This window comes from Mizuhopecten yessoensis, unplaced genomic scaffold, assembly GCF_002113885.1.
Source record: "Mizuhopecten yessoensis strain PY_sf001 unplaced genomic scaffold, ASM211388v2 scaffold2101, whole genome shotgun sequence".
Classification (NCBI taxonomy): Eukaryota; Metazoa; Mollusca; class Bivalvia; order Pectinida; family Pectinidae; genus Mizuhopecten; species Mizuhopecten yessoensis.
This window is the reverse complement of record NW_018404378.1, coordinates 59,610-83,311: the sequence shown is the minus strand read 5'-3', so window position 1 is coordinate 83,311 and position 23,702 is coordinate 59,610. Positions and strand designations below refer to the sequence as shown.

At 40.1% G+C, this 23,702-nt stretch overlaps 2 protein-coding genes across 3 annotated transcripts in view; both read right to left on the bottom strand.

The window, feature by feature from the left end:
• LOC110445190 overlaps positions 1-23,089 on the bottom strand; it is a 135,240-nt gene extending 112,151 nt beyond the window's left edge. The window contains exon 1 of one of the 2 annotated variants that reach the window (XM_021489667.1): positions 22,907-23,089. The gene's annotated coding sequence lies outside the window, so the exon portion shown is untranslated. The remainder of the gene's footprint in view (positions 1-22,906) is intronic. The other variant, XM_021489669.1, reaches the window with a different exon arrangement.
• Positions 20,101-20,598, bottom strand: LOC110445192. Its single transcript, XM_021489672.1, has one exon. It carries the CDS (start codon positions 20,596-20,598, stop codon positions 20,101-20,103), a length of 498 nt encoding a protein of 165 aa, XP_021345347.1.
• Positions 23,090-23,702: the final 613 nt, after the last annotated feature.

Sequence of the window (23,702 nt, the reverse complement as noted above, 5' to 3'; positions counted from 1 at the left end):
ACGTGGTATTACACAGCTAGACAATTGAAAAGGTATTACGTGGTATTACACACAGTCACAGTTAGACAACTTTACAGGTAGTATGTGGTATTACACACTGTCACAGTTAGACAACTGTACAGGTATAACATGGTATTACACACAGTCACAGTTAGACAACTGTACATGTATAACATGGTATTACACACAGTCACAGTTAGACAACTGTACAGGTAAAACGTGGTATTACACAGCTAGACAACTGTACATGTATTACGTGGTATTACACACAGTCACAGTTAGACAACTGTACAGGTATAACGTGGTATTACACAGCTAGACAACTGTACATGTATTACGTGGTATTACACACAGTCACAGTTAGACAACTGTACAGGTATAACGTGGTATTACACACAGTCACAGCTAGACAACTACACAGGTATTACGTGGTATTACACAGCTAGACAACTGTACAGGTAGTATGTGGTATTACAGACAGGCACACCCTATACTCTATTATCAGGCAACTCATTTTATTTTATAGCAATACACTACGTGATAAGTGTAAACATATTCCTTATCTATAAGACATATACAAAAGAATTTGAAATCTCGGCTTAATATCACAACGAGGTTCGTGTTTCGGATATCATCAGATAATTAACCGTGCTCAAATTCAAGAATGTGGAACATGCCTTAGAGAAGTCCTGTTGAGCAGATGTCGTTATAGCAACAACATTTCGATGCAGATAATATTTAATATCCGCAGTGTCATGCCGTTTCTGAATAAATGAATAACCGAAATGTATGACCGCATGCTATTTTTCCCGAATATCAACAATCCGGCGATTTTCGGATGCCGAAATAACGAGGATTGATTGTGGCTGTAATTAAAGTGAAGGTCATCAGCTAGACATCTGTATGTAAGGTCATTTGAAGGTCATCAGCTATACATTTGTATGTAAGGTCATTTGAAGGTCGTCAGCTATACATCTGTATGTAAGGTCATTTGAAGGTCATCAGCTATACATCTGAATGTACATGTAAGGTCATTTGAAGGTCAGCAGTTAGACATCTGTATGTAAGGTCATTTGAAGGTCATCAGCTAGACATCTGTATGTACATGTAAGGTCATTTGAAGGTCATCAGCTAGACATCTGTATGTAAGGTCATTCTTGTTCTGGTATAATAATCTAATTGTGTAGATCTGAGTACGATCATTCAACTAAGGTATAGTCTAGCGGTATATAGTCTAGCGGTATATAGTATAGCGGTATATAGTCTAAAGGTATACATTTGAGTAAGTAGATTGTAAGTTTGCGTGCAACCATCCTTCTCAAAATCTAGCTGTGTAGAGCTTCGGTAAGCCTTTGAGTACGACCACCCATTTAAAGGTATAATATTTTAGATATGGGTACGACCACCCATTTAGAGATATAATATTTAGATATGGGTACGACCACCCATTTTAAGGTATAATATTGTAGATTTGAGTACGACCACCCATTTTAAGGTATAATATTTTTGATTTGAGTACGACCACCCATTTTAAGGTATAATATTTTTGATTTGAGTACGACCACCCATTTTAAGGTATACTATTTTAGATATGGGTACGACCACCCATTTAGAGATATAATATTTAGATATGGGTACGACCTCCCATTTTAAGATACGGGCCTTTAAGATATAATATTTTCGATTTGAGTACGACCACCCATTTTAAGATATGATATTTCAGATTTGAGTACGACCACCCATTTTAAGATATGATATTTCAGATTTGAGTACGACCACCCATTTTAAGATACGGGCCTTTAAGAGATAATATTTTAGATTTGAGTACGACCACCCATTTTAAGGTATAATATTTTAGATTTGAGTACGACCTCCCATTTTAAGGTATAATATTGTAGATTTGAATACGACCACCCATTTTAAGGTATAATATTTTAGATTTGAGTACGACCTCCCATTTTAAGGTATAATATTGTAGATTTGAGTACGACCATCCATTTTAAGGTATAATATTTTAGATATGGGTACGACCACCCATTTAGAGATATAATATTTAGATATGGGTACGACCACCCATTTTAAGATACGGTCCTTTAAGATATAATGTTTTAGATTTGAGTACGACCACCCATTTTAAGATACGGGCCTTTAAGAGATAATATTTTAGATTTGAGTACGACCACCCATTTTAAGGTATAATATTTTAGATTTGAGTACGACCTCCCATTTTAAGGTATAATATTGTAGATTTGAATACGACCACCCATTTTAAGGTATAATATTTTTGATTTGAGTACGACCACCCATTTTAAGGTATAATATTTTAGATATGGGTACGACCACTCATTTAGAGATATAATATTTAGATATGGGTACGACCACCCATTTTAAGATACGGTCCTTTAAGATATAATGTTTTAGATTTGAGTACGACCACCCATTTTAAGGTATAATATTTTAGATATGGGTACGATCACCCAGTACGACCACCCATTTTAAGATATAATATTGTAGATTTGAGTACGATCACCCATTTTAAGGTATAATATTTTAGATATGGGTACGACCACCCATTTTAATATACGGGCCTTTAAGATATAATATTTTAGATTTGATTACGTCCACCCATTTTAAGATATAATATTTTAGATATGGGTACGACCACCCATTTTAAGATACGGTCCTTTAAGATATAATGTTTTAGATTTGAGTACGACCACCCATTTTAAGGTATAATATTGCAGATTTGAGTACGATCACCCATTTAGAGATATAATATTTTAGATATGGGTACGACCACCCATTTTAAGATACGGGCCTTTAAGATATAATATTTTAGATTTGAGTACGACCTCCCATTTTAAGGTATAATATTGTAGATTTGAGTACGACCACCCATTTTTAGGTATAATATTGTAGATTTGAGTACGACCACCCATTTTTAGGTATAATATTGTAGATTTGAGTACGACCACCCATTTTAAGGTACAATATTGCAGATTTGAGTACGATCACCCATTTTAAGGTATAATATTTTAGATTTGAGTACGACCTCCCATTTTAAGGTATAATATTGTAGATTTGAGTACGACCACCCATTCTAAGGTATAATATTGTAGATTTGAGTACGATCACCCATTTTAAGGTATTATATTTTAGATATGGGTACGACCACCCATTTTAAGGTATAATATTGTAGATTTGAGTACGATCACCCATTTTAAGGTATAATATTTTAGATATGGGTACGACCACCCATTTTAATATACGGGCCTTTAAGATATAATATTTTAGATTTGATTACGACCACCCATTTTAAGATACGGGCCTTTAAGATATAATATTTTCGATTTGAGTACGACCACCCATTTTAAAGTATGATTTTGTAGATTTGAGTACGATCACACATTTTAAGATATAATATTGTAGATTTGAGTACGACCACAAATGTTAAGGTATACTATTTTAGATATAAGTACGACCACCCATTTTAAGGTATAATATTTTAGATTTGAGTACGATCTCCCATTTTAAGGTATAATATTTTAGATATAAGTACGATCACCCATTTTAAGGTATAATATTTTAGATATAAGTACGATCACCCATTTTAAGGTATGATATTGTAGATTTGAGTACGATCACCCATTTTAAGGTATGATATTTTAGATTTGAGTACGATCACCCATTTTAAGGTATGATATTTTAGATATAAGTACGACCACAAATGTTAAGGTATACTATTTTAGATATGGGTACGACCACCCATTTTAAGGTATAATATTTTAGATATGGGTACGATCACCCATTTTAAGGTATAATATTTTAGATATGGGTACGACCACCCATTTTAAGGTATGATATTTTAGATTTGAGTACGATCACCCATTTTAAGGTATGATATTTTAGATATAAGTACGACCACAAATGTTAAGGTATACTATTTTAGATATGGGTACGACCACCCATTTTAAGGTATAATATTTTAGATATGGGTACGATCACCCATTTTAAGGTATAATATTTTAGATATGGGTACGACCACCCATTTTAAGGTATGATATTTTAGATTTGAGTACGATCACCCATTTTAAATTATGATATTTTAGATATAAGTACGACCACAAATGTTAAGGTATAATATTTTAGATATGGGTACGACCACCCATTTTCAGATACGGGCCTTTAAGATATAATATTTTAGATAATAGTTATATATGGGTTTGAGTACATTGTGTATGAAAAAGACCCACACTTTATGCCGTAAATCTTTATAACGGTAGAATTGAGTGTCCCACACTCAGCCGATACCTGTATATGTGTCTGAATAAATAGACATGCTTTGTGATGTGATTGTATTATCTCAAATTTGATAAATAAATATTCTGTGTTGGAAACCAAATAAACATGAAAACGTTTATAGAAACACGTATTATGTTGTACCTTGTAGTTAAAATATTAAACACAAATAGACTACAACGTCAAAGTTCGGCCGGAATGGCGTCATGCACAGCAATCAAAAAAACTAATGACACCAATTCAGGAAAAATGCAGGTTATATCCAATAACTCACAGTGTGACATTCTGTTATGTGGTTTAAATTGGCGTGCGTGTCGACTGTCGTTCATGCTTAGCTGGGGGAGTGCTGTTACATGATCAAGTTTCATGTCAGTAGGAGGAAAGAAACGGGCGGATGGGAAGGAGGGAACGGAGAAGAGGGGGAAAGGAAGAGTAGGCGGGCGTATGCGAAAGAGGGAACGGAGGAGAGGGGAAAAGGAAGGGTAGGCTGTCAGATGGGAAGGAGGGAACGGAGTAGAGGGGGAAGGGTAGGCGGGCGGGCGGATAGGAAGGAGGGAACAGAGAAGAGGGAGAAAAGGAAGGGTAGGCGGGCAGATGGGGTGGATGGAACGGGGAAGAGTGGAAAGGAAGGGTAGGCGGGCAGATGGGAAGGAGGGAACGGGAGGGAGGGGTAATGAAGGGTAGGCGGGCTGATGGGAAGGAGGGAACGGGGACGAGGGGAAAGGAAGGGTAGGCGGGCGGATGGCAAAAAGGGAACGGGAGGGAGGGGGAAAGGAAGGGTAGGCGGGCGGATGGGAGGGAGGGAACGGGCGGGAGGGGGAAAGGAAGGGTAGGCGGACGGATGGGAAGGAGGAAACGGGAAAGAGGGGGAAATGGAGGATAGGCGGGCGGATGGGAAGGAGGGAAAGGGAAAGAAGGGGAAAGGAAGAGTAGGCGGGCGGATGGGAAGTATGGAACAGGGAAGAGGGGCAAAGGAAGTGCAAGAGGACGGATGGGACAGAGGGAATTGGGAAGAGGGGGGAAAGGAAGTGTAGGAAGGAGGATGGGAAGGAGAAAAACAGGGGAGAGATAGAATGAAGTATTTTTATACTTTTGATTTAAACCGATAATTACTAAACGAGTCTAATAAGTTAAGGTCACTTGAGACCACGCTTTATCAGTCTCCATGTCATTAGTCCATTGATTCCATTTATCATTTATTGTTTATTGTTTATTGTTTATCACATAACCAAGATGTGTTGTAAATATTCGTAAAACAGCATTATATCGACATTTTTACCTAAAACATTTTTTTCTTACCAAGTTGCAAGTTAATTGGAAGTCTGTGACCCAATGAAGCTGTCCTAGTTGTGGCGTAACAATCAAAATAAGACTAACCAATTAAATAAATTATTTATAAACATAAAATTCTATAATTCGAGCCATTTGATAGAACTTCGTTGTCTTCTGATGAAAGACTGACACTAGATTCTTAGACAATTTTGTTCACAAGGCAAGAGTATATGGAAATCTGGAACAAAATACAGGTCAAGTCATATCAGTGCATTTAACCGGAACTCAAGACGGAATACTAATATCAGAAACGTAACCGATTATTAGATTCCGATCACTAAACTAAAACTGAGTGTTCACGTGCTAGACAGTATTATGTGTTTATAAAGACATGTACTGGCACATTGCGCATTTGTAACGTTAATTATTGAAGTAAATTATTTATCAGTTTCTCGTCCATCACGCTGGACAGAAGAATCACTCCGCCTTCTGACGATATGATCTAAGGGCAGTCCACCATGATGGTTTCGGCATACCGTGTGAAGAAAGCTAAATGATAAGGTATCTGGGTTACAGGGTTTCAGGTACACAGACGTGTGATTCCGTCTGAATAGCATGCTCGCCTCAGGCAGACATAATCCTTCATCTGGTTTAAATATGTGAATTTATTTTATTTTATTACCCATAAACGATCGTATTAGTGCGTACCTTGTATGTAGAACCAAACGGTTTCTGAATCAAGAGGAAATCTGAAGACTGTCTTCAAGTTTTTATTTTAATTTTATCATAATACATTATTTATTTATCTTTGTTTTCTTCACGTTGTAAATAATTTAATTATTTCTACATCATACACAGTCGTATACTTGTAATACGGCGTTAAATAGAGGAAAACAAGTAACGTTTTAATCTATTTGTGAAAACATTATCTTCCCCTACCAAGATAGAAGCGATATTGCACCTGCCCTTCTGCTTCAACAGTACATATTCAAATACTTGGCCCCTAGAATCACTGATGAGTCCTAGAATCACCGATGAGTCCTAGAATCACTGATGAGTCCTAGAATCACTGATGAGTCCTAGAACGACGAAATAGCTGTATGATGTAGTGTAACTTACCCAATTTTAAAGGCGCATCCGCTTGTGTGTGTTTTACGTTCACCATTCATCATGCCGAGCATGAGACATTTAAGAATATCACCCTGAGGGTTGCGAAATATCTAGCATAGATTCGCCGTAGCGATTGATTATTTTTCGTCCGTCATTTAAATAATTTGTTTGCAAACAATGGATTTTTTCTTTCATTTGTAATCTGTCTTTTCAATCCTGAATTACAAATGATATTTCCCGCCGAAAACTGGTTGTGACGTCATATTTCATTGTTTCCGTCACCTCAAAGTTTTACTATATCATGCCCTAGAGGGTGCCAGGGAAATTATGGACAGATACAATCGGAGACAGCAATGTGAATGATAAGGAGAATTAGTTTTCTCCTCCTGGATCTAAGGACGGAAAGAAATATAAAAAAGAAATCAATAATGCGGCTTTAAGAGTACCCTTTTGTACTGTGTATGTCAGTGACTTCAACTGCTATACGACACTGCCAGAACGTCGATGGCCGTCAAGACGGACACACCATAGAGGGGTCGACAGGTCTATGACCAGAAGCCTGTTATATGACCCATATGATCAAAATATATTTCCATGATCTGTAATCAAATTCCATAGCAATCATATCGGAGGGTCGTCATGACGACATCTTTTTCTGTTGCTATCAACGTCAAAACAGAGAAAGCCTAATGAGCAATGGCAGTATTCAATGAGGTTGTGTGGGTGATAAACATCTCATATCTACAGAAAGGTGAACTATCAGACAGAATTTATTTTTTCATTAGTTGTCTTATTTATGGTTTAATCAATAACATATCTAATATGACGAATCAGCGTTATTTACAAATATACAATTATTCCCCGGGAGACGTCTTCGCAAGCAGGCTTTAATTACGATTCTCCGCACTGAATATACGTCTTGACCACGTGCTGCTGAACATGACCGTTGTCAGTGTGTTCAACCTAAATTATCCTTTAAAGTTATCGTACGTTACATGGCCTTAGATTTAAAATGTGTATGCTGAAACCGACGCAAACGTGACGTAGAGACAAACGGATCGACGATCTGAAGACCAACCTGAAACATCCACATCCATCCGCGAGCGTTACCTTTTAAAGTTCATGTTTTAAATGTTTTTGCGGAAGACGTGTGTTTTGACAGACGATTCCGTTTGTCACACTTTAAATACATTCGACGTTAATACTAAAGAAACTCCAGCTGTCGCTTTCACGTAACAATACAAATACCACGGTGAACTACAAAACGTTCGCCTGAGAAACCAAATATATCCTGTAGTCGTTTACAAGCAATACTGATAGCCAAATTTCGTGTACCAGGTAATCATGTGTGAGTATTGAGCGTATCCGATTACAGTCTGTGGTGTTATTTCCCGGGTGCATTGCAATGCACCAAGGATGGAGAATGGAAACGATTACTGAAAACTTGAAAGTTATGCAAGTCGCAATCGTACCGAGAAATCTGTCTGCAGTGCAGCTATCATACATACATTGTATCAGGTATCCGCCAGTTGTCCCTTGTGAACTTGTGAATAAATATCAACACACTATAGGATAATCTCCTATTCCGTCTTTGCATATTGCAGAGTTATCTTCTCTTGGGAGCAGGTATTGATTGTTACGTCATTGGTTTGTGTGAGAAAATGACGTCGTTTTCTCAAAAATTGATGACGTTACTCTCACAAAAAAGTGACCTGCAATACCTGCTCCCAAGAGAAGATAACTCTGCAATACGCAAAGGCGGATTGTGGAACGTCAACCACTTCTTTACATTCAACAATGGAGTACCGATTATAGACGGATAGCACCATGTTAGTCTATCTAAACACTGGCGTACCGAGTTTAGAAGGATAACACCATGTAAGCCTATCTAAACACTGGCGTGCCGAGTTGAGAAGGATAACACCATGTTAGCCTATCTAAACACTGGCGGGCCGAGTTTAGAAGGATAACCCCATGTTAGTCTATCTAAACAGATTATAGACGGATAGCACCACGTTAGTCTATCTAAACACTGGCGTGCCGATTTTAGAAGGATAACACCACGTTAGTCTATCTAAACACTGGTGTACCGATTTTAGAAGGATAACACCATGTTAGTCTATTTAAACACTGGTGTACCGATTTTAGAAGGTTAACACCATGTTAGGCTATTTAATTTAAACACTGGCGTACCGATTTTAGAAGGATAACAACATTTTAGTCTATCTAAACACTGGCGTGCCGATTTTAGAAGGATAACACCATGTGAGTCTATCTAAACATTAGCGTGCCGATTTTAGAAGGATAACACCATGTGAGTCTATCTAAACATTAGCGTGCCGATTTTAGAAGGATAACACCATGTGAGTCTATCTAAACACTGGCGTGCCGATTTTTGAAGGATAACACCATGTTAGTCTATTTAAACACTGGTGTACCGATTTTAGAAGGATAACACGATGTTAGTCTATCTAAACACTGGCGTGCCGACTTTAGAAGGATAACACCATGTTAGTCTATTTAAACACTGGCGTGCCGATTTTTGAAGGATAACACCATGTTAGTCTATCTAAACATTAGCGTGCCGATTTTAGAAGGATAACACCATGTAAGTCTATCTAAACACTGGCGTGCCGAGTTTAGAAGGATAACCCCATGTTAGTCTATCTAAACACTGGCGTGCCGATTTTGGAAGGATAACACCATGTTAGCCTATCTAAACACTGGCGTGCCGAGGTTAGAAGGATAACACCATGTTAGTCTATCTAAACGCTGGCGTGCAGAGTTTTGAAGGATAACACCATGTTAGTCTATTTAAACACTGGTGTACCGATTTTAGAAGGATAACACAATGTTAGTCTATCTAAACACTGGCGTGCAGATTTTATAAGGATAACACCCTGTTAGTCTATCTAAACGCTGGCGTGCCGACTTTAGAAGGATAACACCATGTGAGTCTATCTAAACACTGGCGTGCCGATTTTAGAAGCACTGGCGTGCCGAGTTTAGAAGGATAACACCATGTTAGTTTATCTAAACACTGGCGTGCCGATTTTAGAAGCACTGGCGTGCCGAGTTTAGAAGGATAACGCCATGTTAGTCTATCTAAACACTGGCGTGCAGATTTTATAAGGATAACACCCTGTTAGTCTATCTAAACGCTGGCGTGCCGAGTTTCGAAGGATAACACAATGTTAGTCTATCTAAACACTGGCGTGCAGATTTAAGAAGGATAACACCATGTTAGTCTATCTAAACATTAGCGTGCCGATTTTAGAAGGATAACACCATGTAAGCCTATCTAAACACTGGCGTGCCGAGTTTAGAAGGGTAACACCATGTTAGTCTATCTAAACACTGGCGTACCGATTTTAGAAGGATAACACCATGTAAGCCTATCTAAACACTGGCGTACCGATTTTAGAAGGATAACAACATTTTAGTCTATCTAAACACTGGCGTGCCGAGTTTAGAAGGATAACCCCATGTTAGTCTATCTAAACACTGGCGTGCAGATTTTATAAGGATAACACCCTGTTAGTCTATCTAAACGCTGGCGTGCCGACTTTAGAAGGATAACACCATGTTAGTCTATCTAAACATTAGCGTGCCGATTTTAGAAGGATAACACCATGTAAGCCTATCTAAACACTGGCGTGCCGAGTTTTGAAGGATAACACCATGTTAGTCTATCTAAACATTAGCGTGCCGATTTTAGAAGGATAACACCATGTGAGTCTATCTAAACATTAGCGTGCCGATTTTAGAAGGATAACACCATGTGAGTCTATCTAAACATTAGCGTGCCGATTTTAGAAGGATAACACCATGTTAGTCTATCTAAACACTGGCGTGCCGACTTTAGAAGGATAACACCATGTGAGTCTATCTAAACACTGGCGTGCCGATTTTAGAAGGATAACACCATGTTAGTCTATCTAAACGCTGGCGTGCCGACTTTAGAAGGATAAAACCATGTTAGTATATCTAAATACTGGCGTGCCGAATTTAGAAGTATAAATACAAGTGAATCTTTCTAAACACTGGCGTGCAGATTTTAGAAGGATAACACCATGTTAGTCTATCTAAACACTGGCGTGTCGATTTTAGAAGGATAACACCATGTTAGTCTATCTAAACACTGGTGTACCGATTTTAACGTAGCATGTTATCGCTTGTGATACACGTGGCCCAACACAACATGTTAAGTCATATCTTGCCAACATACCTGGAAGTAACACATCAAACCAAAATCAGCCACTTTTACATGAATTTACAATGAATGCATAAAAAACGCATTGGTGACGCAGAGTGTCACTTACTTTATTTTTTTCACACATGAACTGATAGAAAATACGAAGGATTACGGTGCAAGTTTGGCTGTATAGGGTTTAACGTCCTATCAACAGCTGTATGGTCATTTAAGGACGTGTATGGTCCAGGAGTTCGTTATCAAACTCCAGTCAGAGCTCGGTGTTAATTCACTGCCACTTCAAAAGGGCTTAGAGTATTCATCAAACTTGAAAAGAAAATGTTAAAATTAATTCTAAGCCTATAAATATGTTTCAAACATTACGTTATGAATATAGAAATCTGAATCGGAAGTGAGACAGTCTAACTACATGTATACTTGTATACTTGAAGTTTCAGTGGAATTTCAGCTCTCACAAATTAATTGACTGGTAATAATCTTAATGTATAGGGACACGTATACAAACACGTGTAGTCTGAGCGTGCGGTCGTAATCAGCCGCTGTGCCTAGGTGACCTTTCTGACATGGTATCAGACACTAGTTAAGAATTTAATTACCATATCGACCGTGACCTTAACCATGGTAATTTGAACATAATGGTCTTTAGAGATATGCATCATACGTTTATGGTAGACACCTGGTGAGAACAATATCTCAGTTTTTCAGCACACAAGCACGTAGACAGGTAGGTGTACGCGGCCTGGGTGTTGAACCAGGATGTCCCCTTGGCGCCAACAAGTCCGAATCTCCCTAACGCTTTAGTCAGTGTTACTCCAAGATCGGTGTCAATTACACTAGATTCTGGGATCAGGAAACAGCACAGTGTACATATACTTTTGAATGCTGTCTCAGTTCGTGACAAAAGAAAAAAATAGTCCCACCCTCCTCGAAATCCCAGAGGCTACACTCGTTTACGTTGAGTAACCCTACGAGATTCGAGGATATTTGAAAGAAAACACATGCTAATGAAAATTTTGTGATTATAAATCGTTTCATTATTGTTAAACTAAGGAGTTTATCCCGGAAGTAAAACATGACTCAACTAAATAGAAATCTAACTAAGACAAGGAACATTAGCGAGACAGGGGCCTTCACCGATTTCTGCGAGACTGTTACATGGACCCGCTAATTCGATCAGATCAGTTCGGCCGATATATAACGCGAACTCAAAGTCCTAACAGACCATTGTTTCATTTCCCGAATTCGGTGGTAGGGTCAGAGAACCCTCAGACTTGATATACATGTAGCGTAGTGTGTAATCATTTGCACGTGAAGAATTAACCGGAAGTACTTTTTCTGACCTTTTGATTTGTCTTGTATCAACACAACCGATATAACCTCCTTTTGTAAGGAGTTGTTGTTTTTCTAACACCATTTTACTGTGAGGAGAAGGTTTGTATTTCAGATATAGATAAATATCTACGATATTAAAATCCAATGCTATCTGAGAAGGCGAGAAGTAGCGCGCGGTGTGATACTTGTATATCGCAGCTCTTTAACGACATTCATTGTATTCCGATCATTTCCGGTATTTTAATAAGTGTTCTGTCATTTATTCACGAATAAAAAATGAACGATGTAAAATCCGACTTCGATGGTCTGTAAGCATTCCACTGTCATAAGATTTCTATGTGTGGATACAGGGCGGTTAGTTTTCCTGTATGATGTTTATGTGTGGATACAGGACGGTAAGTTTTCCTGTATGATGTCTTCATTTATTCACGAATAAAAAATGAACGATGTAAAATCCGACTTCGATGGTCTGGAAGCATTCCACTGTCATAAGATTTCTATGCGTGGATACAGGGCGGTTAGGTTTCCTGTATGATGTCTATCTATGTGTGGATACAGGACTGTAAGTTTTCCTGTCTATGCGTGGATACAGGACGGTTAGTTTTCCTGTATGATGTCTATGGTTGGATACAGGACGGTAAGTTTTCCTGTATGATGTCTATGCGTGGATACAGGGCGGTTAGTTTTCCTGTATGATGTCTATGTGTGGATACAGGACGGTAAGTTTTCCTGTCTATGCGTGGATACAGGACGGTAAGTTTTCCTGTATGATGTTTATGTGTGGATACAGGACGGTTAGTTTTCCTGTATGATGTTTATGTGTGGATACAGGACGGGTAGTTTTCCTGTATGATGTCTATGGTTGGATACAGGACGGTAAGTTTTCCTGTATGATGTTTATGTGTGGATACAGGACGGTTAGTTTTCCTGTATGATGTTTATGTGTGGATACAGGACGGCTAGTTTTCCTGTATGATGTCTATGCGTGGATACAGGGCGGTTAGGTTTCCTGTATGATGTCTATGTGTGGATACAGGACGGTTAGTTTTCCTGTATGATGTTTATGTGTGGATACAGGGCGGTTAGTTTTCCTGTATGATGTCGATGCGTGGATACAGGACGATTATTTTTCCTGTATAATGTATATGTGTGGATACAGGACGGTTAATTTTCCTCTATGATTTCTATGCGTGGATACAGGGCGGTTAGTTTTCCTGTATAATGTATATGTGTGGATACAGGGCGGTTAGTTAACCTGTATGATGTCTATGCATGTATACAGGACCGTTAGTTTTCCTGTATGATGTCTATGCGTGGATACATGACGGTTAGTTTTCCTGTATGATGTCTATGCGTGGATACAGGGCGGTTAGTTTTCCTGTATAATGTATATGTGTGGATACAGGACGGTTAATTTTCCTCTATGATTTCTATGCGTGGATACAGGGGCGGTTAGTTAACCTGTATGATGTCTATGCATGTATACAGGACCGTTAGTTTTCCTGTATGATGTTTATGTGTGGATACAGGACCGTTAGTTTTCCTGTATGATGTCTATGCGTGGATACAGGGCGGTTAGTTTTCCTGTATAATGTATATGTGTGGATACAGGGCGGTTAGCTAACCTGTATGATGTCTATGCATGTATACAGGACCGTTAGTTTTCCTGTATGATGTTTATGTGTGGATACAGGACCGTTAGTTTTCCTGTATGATGTTTATGTGTGGATACATGACGGTTAGTTTCCCTGTATGATGTCTATGCTTGGATACAGGACGGTTGGTTTTCTGTATGATGTCTATGCGTGGATACAGGACGGTCAGTTTTCCTGTATGATGTCTATGCGTGGATACAGGGCGGTTAGTTTTCCTGTATGATGTCTAAGCATGGATACAGGACGGTTAGTTTTCCTGTATGATGTCTATGCGTGGATACAGGGCGGTTAGTTTTCCTCTATGATGTCTATGCGGGGATACAGGGCGGTTAGTTTTCCTCTATGATGTCTATGCGTAGATACAGGACGGTTAGCTTTCCTGTATGATGTCTCTGCTTGGATACAGGACGGTTACTTTTCCTGTATGATGTTTATGTGTGGATACATGACGGTTAGTTTTTCTGTATGATTTCTATGCGTGGATACAGGACGGTTAGTTTTCCTGTATGATGTCTAGGCGTGGTTACAGGACGGTTAGTTTTCATGTATCATGCCTAGACAAATGTAGATAAATACATGCTCCGTTTTTTTGTTTTTAATTTGTATTTTAAGTAACCTAAAATCCAGCAGGACAACGAAGTAAAAACTGTTAATGTTAACTTCACACCAAGCTCTTTCTTGGAACTGAGAAGTGTTTTATCAGTAAAAAGCAGTTTATTTTAACTTCATACCAAGCCCTTTTCTAGGAACTGAGAAGTGGTTTATCAGTAAAGGCTGTTAATTTTTACTTCATACCAAGCTCTTTCTAGGAACTGAGAAGTGTTTTAGCAATAAAACCTGTTAAGGTTAACTTCATACCAAGCACTTTCTATGAACTGAGAAGTGTTTATCAGTAAAACCTGTTAATGATAACTTCATACCAAACACTTTCTAGGAACTGAGAAGTGGTTTATCAGTAAAACTTGTTAATGTTAATTTCATACCAAGCTCTTTCTAGGAACTGAGAAGTGTTTTATCAGTAAAAGCTGTTAATGTTAACTTCATACCAAGCACTTTCTAGGAAGTGAGAAGTGTTTATCAGTAAAACCTGTTAATGTTAACTTCATACCAAGCTCTTTCCAGGAACTGAGAAGTGTTTTATCAGTAAAACACGGATTTTAACTGTAAAAAAAGTTTAACTTTAACGCTTTTAATATATTCTTAAATATTGCAAATTTATGCAAGTTCATGCTTTAATTGTTGATCAACATTACATTGCGATATTATGACCCACACCGCTGTAATTGTCAGTAACCTGTTTGATGAATCACACCGCTGTAATTGCCAGTTATCTATTTGATGAGCCACACCGCTGTAATTGTCAGTAAGATGTTTGATGACCCAAACCGCTGTAATTGCCAGTAACCTGTTTCATGAGCCACACCGCTGTAATTGTCAGTAATCTATTTGATGACCCACACCGCTGTAATTGCCAGTAACCTGTTTGATGACCCACACCACTGTAATTGCCAGTAACCTGTTTGATGACCCACACCACTGTAATTGCCAGTAACCTGTTTGATGACTCACACCGCTGTAATTGCCAGTAACCTGTTTGATGACCCACACCGCTGTAATTGCCAGTAACCTGTTTGATGACCCACACCGCTGTAATTGCCAGTAACCTGTTTGATGACCCACACCGCTGTAATTGCCAGTAACCTGTTTGATGACCCACACCGCTGTAATTGCCAGTAACCTGTTTGATGACCCACACCGCTGTAATTGCCAGTAACCTGTTTGATGACCCACACCGCTGTAATTGCCAGTAACCTGTTTGATGACCCACACCGCTGTAATTGCCAGTAACCTGTTTGATGACCCACACCGCTGTAATTGCCAGTAACCTGTTTGATGACCCACACCGCTGTAATTGCCAGTAACCTGTTTGATGACCCACACCGCTGTAATTGCCAGTAACCTGTTTGATGACCCACACCGCTGTAATTGCCAGTAACCTGTTTGATGACCCACACCGCTGTAATTGCCAGTAACCTGTTTGATGACCCACACCGCTGTAATTGCCAGTAACCTGTTTGATGACCCACACCGCTGTAATTGCCAGTAACCTGTTTGATGACCCACACCGCTGTAATTGCCAGTAACCTGTTTGATGACCCACACCGCTGTAATTGCCAGTAACCTGTTTGATGACCCACACCGCTGTAATTGCCAGTAACCTGTTTGATGACCCACACCGCTGTAATTGCCAGTAACCTGTTTGATGACCCACACCGCTGTAATTGCCAGTAACCTGTTTGATGACCCACACCGCTGTAATTGCCAGTAACCTGTTTGATGACCCACACCGCTGTAATTGCCAGTAACCTGTTTGATGACCCACACCGCTGTAATTGCCAGTAACCTGTTTGATGACCCACACCGCTGTAATTGCCAGTAACCTGTTTGATGACCCACACCGCTGTAATTGCCAGTAACCTGTTTGATGACCCACACCGCTGTAATTGCCAGTAACCTGTTTGATGACCCACACCGCTGTAATTGCCAGTAACCTGTTTGATGACCCACACCGCTGTAATTGCCAGTAACCTGTTTGATGACCCACACCGCTGTAATTGCCAGTAACCTGTTTGATGACCCACACCGCTGTAATTGCCAGTAACCTGTTTGATGACCCACACCGCTGTAATTGCCAGTAACCTGTTTGATGACCCACACCGCTGTAATTGCCAGTAACCTGTTTGATGACCCACACCGCTGTAATTGCCAGTAACCTGTTTGATGACCCACACCGCTGTAATTGTCAGTAACCTGTTTGATGACCAACACCGCTGTAATTGCCAGTAACCTGTTTGATGACTCACACCGCTGTAATTGCCAGTAACCTGTTTGATGACCCACACCGCTGTTATTGCCAGTTACCTGTTTGATGACCCACACCGCTGTTATTGCCAGTAACCTGTTTGGGTGCTATGTTCGATACACACACAAGGCGATACTGTGTCATATAGTGTGGAATAGGTGAAACAGACACTACAGGTTCCCGGGGGAACGAGACATGTATACCCACAACATGAATCACACATTACCATTACCGTTTACGTATACTCAAGTGTTCACGACACTTTCTACATGAATACGAGTCATGCTTCAATTGGGTTTATATTTATATCCTGTTACCTCAGACTACGGGAATTCTTACTTTTACTTAAGTTATGAGAATGTCAAACGGTACTTTCAATACTAATTAAGTTAATGTAACCCTGTGTAACTGGATAGATGATTGTAGACCTGTAATTGTCCTATCTGATATGCTATTAGTTAAATGAGAACCTGGCGGTCCCCTGGCTATGGACACCACGAGGCGTAACACTCTAACGGCATGTCACTATGGCATACGGACTACCATAGATCTAACCTTACTTCGTGCAGGCATGCATCACCACAGTACCACTGAGTTGGGTAACTTTTCAAACGTATTTTATTTAATAAGTCAACACAATCATAACATAAACACACTATCAACGGAATGCCTGTGCAGCCGCAAGCGAAGTATTTTAACATACAGTTACCTCCCCTTAAGGACGCCTGTCCCATTGTTACTTTAGTCTCGTTCAACCAGACTCTTGTTGTCGACGCAAGCTACGCTGAATTACAATGGGCCAAGCGTCTGATTTAACGAGACTACTGTAACCTAAACACTGGAGAATCCCACTGTAGTTTTTCATATATCTAGTTACCTCCCCTTAATTTTATTTTTTATATATTCCATTGAACAGTATAAAGACGGAAGTTCCTGGGTTCGAATCCTGGTCTGGCTTTGTTGCAGATTGTTCTACTTTCTTTTTCATTAGTCGGTGTTCCCACTGGCTTTTATTCAAGATTTGTACCCTAAGTACAAACAAACTTACACAGGACAAGCCTTGAACACTGAGGGACAATCAACTATTAGTTGGGGGACACTCTCTCATTTGCGTAACGTATATTATAATGTATCTTGATGTTTATGTATTTTATTAACCGGTACGGGGGTCCTGAAGTAACGTATACTATAATGTATCTTGATGTTTATGTATTTTATTTGTCACTTACCTTTCTTTAACACACTAGATATATATTGTATTAAATCACGCGACACAATCGTTGCGTGACAAAATCTATTTTATTCCGAATGCCACCTAAGTAATGCACAGTCCAGACAAACCCATCTCAGACAAACAACTTCACGAAGCAAAATTGAAAATACATTAAGATATATAAAGGAAATTATTTTTCCTTTTTTCTTTCAAAAGACCATGTGAAGCATGATGTGTGCAGTTTATCACCAAGGATAACTATTTAAAATACAATTAAATTTGATATAAACATGTTTTATTTGCAAAATACAAATAGGAGTAAAAAAGATAATGATGATAAATACATACGGCTACGCAGTAATGTTAAAAAAAGTCCGTAATAAGAGTCTTTTTTATTGAACACTGTTAGCTAAACAAAAATATACGTATTTCACCACCTTAGTGATCACGTGACCCGGGCGGGGAAATGGTGGCTAGACGTCTAGTCTGTATCAGCTTAGATATTGGTTATTTACAACTCTCATAGGCACAGCACATATGTACAGTTATAAAACACACGTAAATACTGTGTGGTTATCATACTGCTCTGTGTAAACAACGAAAAAACACTGGACATTGACGCGGGCATAGGCGATATTTTACCTTTACCAAAAGGGTGCAAAAATAAACAATATCTAAACAGTCATTCCAAGACTGCTAAGATGTCCAAGACAGGTTGTCCCTGACGCCGGGAGTCGAACCCGTGGCTTCGATTTCACCGAAGTTCAAACGCTCCAAACGTCGCGACTGCCTTTTCTTTCACCATACTTCCTCATTATTAGTACCATGCACCCTCCTGGTGACATGTAGATGTTGTCCAACATGTAAGGGCAGAAGAAGCGAAGGGCCCTGGCAGGAGCACTGTCTCACTACGTCTCCCCCACCCCACCCCCACCCCCACCACCAAACGACCACATGGGGCGATTAATTTCCGCAGGTTCGGGGTCTAGATGGGATATTCTGTATATTCTTGATGAGAGCTTCAAAACTGATTTACTCCGCCATAGCTTCACTTCAAACCTGTATCAGATACTCACGCTCCCCTTCCCCGTTTACACCTGGTGATATACATTAGCCCGCTGTGGGACTAACATAACATGTTAGGTTGTTATTTTACCGGGTTAGGTTGTAATACTTTAATGCGATGGGACTTTAACAATCCTTCATTGTGTACACCATCGTCGTTGACTTTAGATGCTGCTTAAACGTAGAAATTTATACCCCAGCCACAGGGGCGAACCAAAGGATTATGTGCGGACCACTAGTACTCGTGATCACATCGTGAAAGGGGGGGAGAGGATAGGTGGTTAAGACCTAAGACTACTGACATAAACTAGAGGATGTATATATATATATATGTTAGGACCAGAGACGTATAAAGCATATATAGTCTCTGTTTGGATATATACTGTCAGAAGTATTGCAAGTACCAATTTTGCGTTTTATTAGTGTTCCTTCAAAGCTGGTTAAAATGTACCCCCCCAACACACACACACAAACGTCGGAATGGTCCGGTGGTGCAGTGGATAGCGCACTTGCTTTTCACCAAGGCGGCCGGGGTTCGATTCCCGATCAGACGTGAAAAGGTATGGGGTTACCTTCCCGACCACGTGGGCTTTCTCCGGGTGCTCCGGTTTCTCCCACTCTGAAACCCCCCGCGCGCTAACATCCGGGCCAACAAGAGTGAATAATATATGTTGAAATAACTTGTTTCATAATTGTTGTAAAATAAATAAAGTTTATAAAGTACAACTAAAACTATCTACGAATAGGTGATGATTGTACCACTTTATATATACTGATATACATTATCGACAGCTGTATAGATGTAGCACGTGCGTGACATGTCCTTGTGATTTATAAAATATATTCCGTTATGCATCCGAGATATACTACGGGGGTAGTATATTGGTAACATTACTCACAATTTTAATTGAACCACTCCTTCCCGCCTTCTTTCGGCACTCAGTATCATCCAATAATAACAAACACACCTTACTCAACACCACTTCACCCTTCCCCATCACCGCTACACACTTCCCCATCACCACTACACCCTTCCTCATCACCACTACACCCTTCCCCATCACTACACCCAACCCAATCACCCTACACCCTTCCCCATCATCACTACACCCTTCCCCGTCACCACTTCACCCTTCCCCGACACCACAACACCCTTCCCCATCACCACTACACCCTTCCCCATCACCACTACACCCTTCCCCAACACCACTTCATCCTTCCCCATCACCACTACACCCTTCCCCGTCACCACTACACCCTTCCCCATCACTTCACCCTTCCCCATCACCACTTCACCCTTCCCCGTAACCGCTACAACCTTCCCCATCACCACTACACCCTTCCCCATCACCACTTCACCCTTCCCCGTCACCGCTACACCCTTCCCAATCACCACTACACCCTTCCCCATCACTTCACCCTTCCCCGTCACCACTTCACCCTTCCCCGTCACCGCTACACCCTTCCCAATCACCACTACATCCTTCCCCATCACCACTACACCCTTCCCCAACACCACAACATCCTTCCCCATCACCACTACACCCTTCCCCAACACGACAACATCCTTCCCCATCACCACTACATCCTTCCCCTACACCACTACACCCTTCCCCATCACCACTACACCCTTCCCCAACACCACGTCATCCTTCCCCATCACCGCTACACTCTTCCCCATCACCACTACACCCTTCCTCATCACCACTACACCCTTCCCCATCACCACTACACTCTTCCCATCACCACAATACCTTCCCCATCACCACTACATCCTTCCCCATCACCACTACACCCTTCCCCCTCACCACTACAACCTTCCCCATCCCCGCTACACCTTTCCCCATCACCACCACAACCTTCCCTATCACCACTACAACCTTCCCCATCACTATACCCTTCCCCATCCCTACACCCTTCCCCATCACTACACCCTTCCCCATCACCACAACACCCTTCCCTATCACCACTACAACCTTCCCCATCCCTACACCCTTCCCCATAACTACACCCTTCCCCATCACCACAACACCCTTCCCCGTCACCACTACACCCTTCCCCATCACCACAACACCCTTCCCTATCACCACTACACCCTTCCCCATCTCTGCACCCTTCCCCATCACCATTTGACCTTTCCCCATCACCGCTACTCACCTTCCCCATTACCGCTACACCCAATCTTAACTCTTCACCGTCGTATCTTCATTTTCTGTCCTGAGCATTTTTCTCACCTACATCCTATTCACCTAACGTTGACGGGAGACAGTGCTGTGTACACGCTGTCGCCCGCGGAGAGAGTTACGGCGCTAATTTACAATGACAGCTCCATCTCACCTGCCGCATGTCTGCAGACGGCATGTATATGTATACTATTGTGAGAAGAGTGTGTGTATCCCTGAACACCGATGTGTAACAATCACCAGTGACAGCTGGTGTATTACCTGTACGCAGCCCTCATCGCTTTAGTTTCAATTATGTTAATAGTGTTATAAAAAGAACCGCCGAATCAGGTTCTAAATTCGTCCCTAGGGCAACTGTTTGCAATATGTTGTTTCCCATTGCACATGTGAATGCTTTACATAAACACCTTATACATGGACCGTCGCAGTACACAGGTGGTTGTTCACAAAGATATGAACACCCTTCAGACCGTCGCAGTACACAGGTGGTTGTTAACAATGATATGAACACCCTTCAGACTGTCACAGTACACAGGTGGTTGTTAATAATGATATGAACACCCTTCAGACCGTTGCAGTACACAGGTGGTTGTTCACAAAGATATGAACACCCTTCAGACCGTCGCAGTACACAGGTGGTTGTTAACATTGATATGAACACCCTTCAGACCGTCGCAGTACACGGGTGTTGTTCACAAAGGTATGAACACAATTCATACCGTCGCAATACACAGGTTGTTGCTTTACAAAGATGAGCACTATACACAATGTTACACCCCTCACGTGGTTGCTATACAAACATAACCACTTTTCAGACTGTAAACAGGTGGTTGTTACGAAAAGACACGTATTTCAAGATTGTTCTATTAGTGACTATTACATGTGTTAGGACTATACAAAGGCGCACCCTGTATTCTGACCAACACACTACACAGAGGGTCGCTTTATACAGGTGAAACCGTTCTAAGCTCGTCCGTTATTACACGGCTGCTATACAAAAAACGCTTTCACGTTAGCAGATTGTCCTTTTGAAGAGTCACTCTATGCGGTCCTATATAAAATGAGGGAATTTCTTTGTCCCATTACACCAATATAAATATATATAATAGAGATGGCATCTGAATAAAAAAAATGATACGTGTACATTAATAAAATGTACCAATGACCATCATATTTCGTAAGATACCATAGTTAGCCTTAACAGGTGTCCGCGGGAACACATGTGGATATTCCAACACAATGAATTATATATAACTAACATTTCCATTTCCTCGCGACATTTTAATTAAAATCCAATCCAATTAGGACCTAGGACTACAGATAAAATGTCATCTTATGTAGCAATGCCATTGCTATGACAATGCCGGTATAATACGTCATAATCGTTGTCATGTGACTCGATAAGATATTGTCATGTGATGGATGTAGGGTACGTGTAAGTATTGTATATATTTGTTACAATACAGACAGTGTAAATAGCGTGAACTGTACATCCTCTTACAAATGCAACAGGGAAGTACTTCAGTCAGTTTCTGTATATATCGTTTGTGATGCGCTACAATACTGAATATGATTGATATACTGAATATGATTGATATACTAAATATGATTGATATACGGTATATGATTGATATACGGTATATGATTGATATACAGTATATGATTGATATACGATATAAGTAAAAAGTGACGTTTACTTACCGCTGAGGTGGTATTCCATACTCTACAGACAAGTCAGCTCACACAATACAAAGAACATATCATTTAAAACAAATCCAGAAAATAGAAAGGTTATACACTGATGGAAACTTGAATTGAGAGCCGGTACAGATCCATTACTTACACGCACACGTATACGGCGACAGTCGCTTCACCGCCAACCACCACGCGCATGCGTGGTTACAGAAGGTTTGACAGTTGGTCACGAGGAGTAAAGTATAAGCCTAAACACCGATACCACTGTAAAGCAATGGCTTGATCTTCACAATGCTTGGAAGATAAATAACTGCTGCAAACTAAATATATCTAAACACGAAGTGTAAACAGGAAGTCTTACAGCACACATCACTTAGAAGTGAATACAAGAGAATGCACTGTCACTGTCTGTACACGGTTCTGTCAGATTTGGGAACTGTAGTCCAGTGACTTGTGTTATATATTAACACAGTTATTACGATATATCGCCAATGCTGTCTATATGATATAAACTATTGATTACTGATCTTTTATTCAACGAGCCTCATTAGAACTTGTTTTACAGGTATAAGGAACATTAATGAGATCTATGCTCTTTAAACACACCTCTCTATCAAAAACAAATATGTGTTTCATCGTACAGGATGCCAGCTTCAATTGGTGGAGCTTTTATCACGTGACCGGCGCTGTAGATATATTCCTCTATATTTGTATCGACTTTCTGTTTCTTAACTTTTAACAAATAATGAATCCCCTTTCGTTATAATATGAACTTTATCTGTTTTACAACAACTTTGAAAAA